General features: G+C 51.5%; 1 protein-coding gene across 1 annotated transcript; it reads left to right on the top strand.

Annotated features, from left to right (window-relative positions):
• Positions 1 to 1122: 1122 nt before the first annotated feature.
• LOC130962920 (uncharacterized) lies at positions 1123 to 1834 on the top strand. The gene is made up of 2 exons (XM_057889076.1): positions 1123 to 1278; positions 1313 to 1834. The coding sequence occupies exons 1-2, from the start codon at positions 1123 to 1125 to the stop codon at positions 1832 to 1834; spliced, it is 678 nt and encodes a 225-aa protein (XP_057745059.1).
• The last annotated feature ends 629 nt before the right edge of the window (positions 1835 to 2463 follow it).

Here is a 2463-nt window from a genome sequence, read left to right on the forward strand (position 1 = left end):
AAAGAATAGATAAAAAAATGAGCGAATGTAAGAGATAACACAGATAGTAGCATTAGGAAACCCAAAAAGCTATAAGATCTATTCCAGGAATCTTCAATCAATTATGTCATGTGTCTTTTCAAGATCAATCTTCAAAGTCAGAGTGTCTTTCTTGGATTTGGTACGTTTCATAAAATATGTTACGGCCCGGCCCAAGCCACTCGCGGGTCGACCCGATCCGATGACGATCCGACCCGAACGGTCGGGCACGTACCACTCGCTATGCGACTCGGACACGCGTCCTTGATAGCTCTCCGCTACAGCTATGAGGAAGCTTCGAGGAAAATGGACCTATCCTTGAAGGGCCCACCTCTGACACGGTATAAATGGGGAAAGACCTGCCCTACCCCCAAGGTACGTCACACTCTACCTTACCCCCCTTCTTTGCCTGCACACTCAACTGACTTGAGTGTCGGAGTGTCATTGCAGGTGACACCTCCCCTTTCTTTTCGAAAGCTCGGAACGTCGGTTCCTCATCTCACCCTCGCGACCCATTCCAGGCCACGTCCGGCCTATTCACACAAGGATCACCTCGAACCGTCCGGTACACGACCTACCGAACATTGGCGCCGTCTATGGGGACCGAACCACCGAAGTTGAATGGAGATGGTGCTGGGTCCAGGGGACCACGGATGCGCGGCGGCCCCTGAGGGGGCGGCCTCCGTTGCCTTGCCCCGTGAGCGATTAAGATCCCCTCCACGATGAATCGGGTTGCAGTTGAGAGCTCAAGAGAGGCGCCCCTTCGGGAGAACTGGCAGTGACAGTGCCAGGATAATGCAGGAGCTGCGCCACAGGGTGCAGAACTTGGAGCGCCAACTAGCAGACCAGGAGCATCGTCAGCAGACCTCCGACCCTGATTATTCTCAGTCTCCCGAGAGTTGGGGAAGAACCTCCCACCGAAGCAGTCGCTCCCGGCGCACCTCCATACCGAGATCAGAATCGGAAAGTAGCCAGGAGGATCGAGAACGCCCTAGGAGGCGAAACGATACGATCATCTACGCTCGGGGCAAATGAGTGTGCGTCATGCGACGGGACTGTGAAAACAGAGAAGAAAGGTCTGAGAGAACATGGCAACCCGTCATCATGGGTGCCACTCCGTTCCACCATTCCATCCTTGAGGTCCTGTGGCCGAAGCATTTCGACAAACCAACGGACATGAGGTATGACGGGACGCAAGACCCGCAGGAGCACCTAATGGCCTTCGAGGCCCAAATGAACCTCGAAGGAGTGAGAGACGAGGTAAGGTGCCACGCTTTCCCGGTCACCTTGGCAGGCCCGGGGATATGGTGGATCAATAGCCTCCCGCAGGGTTCTGTGGCCGGTTTTTCGAACATCAGCCGTGCCTTCTTGGCGCAATTCACTACCAGAATCGCAAAAGGCAAAGCACCCAATCAATCTCCTCGGCGTGACCCAACGCACCGGGGAGACCACCAGGAAGTATCTAGATCGGTTCAACGACGAATACCTGGAAATCAAGGGACTAACCGACTCTGTGGCCAACCTTTGTCTAACGAATGGCCTTCTAAATGAGGATTTCCGAAAACATCTCACCACCAAATCGGTCTGGACGATGCACGAGATCCAGACCATAGCCAAGGAATACGTAAATGATGAGGAAGTCAGCCGAGTTGTGGCTGCCAACAAACAGCAGCCCTCCTACAATCAACCCAGGCAACACGGTAATGGAGAAAGGCAGAAGGACCAAGTCAGAGACGGGGGCCCAAGCAGAGCGCCCAGACCGCCTCCCTGGGTTGAAAAATTCGCCAACTACACTCCACTCACCCTCCTATCATAGAAGTTTACCAACAAATAGCCGAAAAGGGGATATTGTCGAAACCCCGACCTCTAAAAGATCGTACAGGGGGAAACATGAGTCTCTACTGTGATTACCATAAAGGCTATAGACACCAAACACAAGACTGTTTCGACCTAAAGGACGCACTGGAGCAGGCGATCAGGGACGGTAAACTGACTGAATTCTCCCATCTCATAAGGGAACCGAGGAGACGACATAGGGACCACGGTGACGAGAGCAAGACCCGATCGACGAAACGGCGACAAGAGCCAGAAGACAACGATCACGGCTTCACCGTAATAAATGTGGTGACCGCCAAAAACACAGCGCCAAAGTCCTGGCAATTTCCTCCTCACCGGCACGAAGCTCCAAGAGGTCCCCAACCATTTCTTTCGGGTCAGAAGATCATTGGTTCAACGAGGTCCCTGAGAACCCACTGATGAGCGGATAATTTGTACCCTTTTTGGCATTGTTTTTAGTATGTTTTTAGTAGTTTTAGTTTAATTTTTAGTATATTTTTATTAGTTTTTAGTTAAAATTCACTTTTTTGGACTTTACTATGAGTTTGTGTGTTTTTCTGTGATTTCAGGTATTTTCTGGCTGAAATTGAGGGACCTGAGCAAAAATCT

This window comes from Arachis stenosperma, chromosome 2 (genome assembly GCF_014773155.1).
Source record: "Arachis stenosperma cultivar V10309 chromosome 2, arast.V10309.gnm1.PFL2, whole genome shotgun sequence".
NCBI classification, from domain to species: Eukaryota; Viridiplantae; Streptophyta; class Magnoliopsida; order Fabales; family Fabaceae; genus Arachis; species Arachis stenosperma.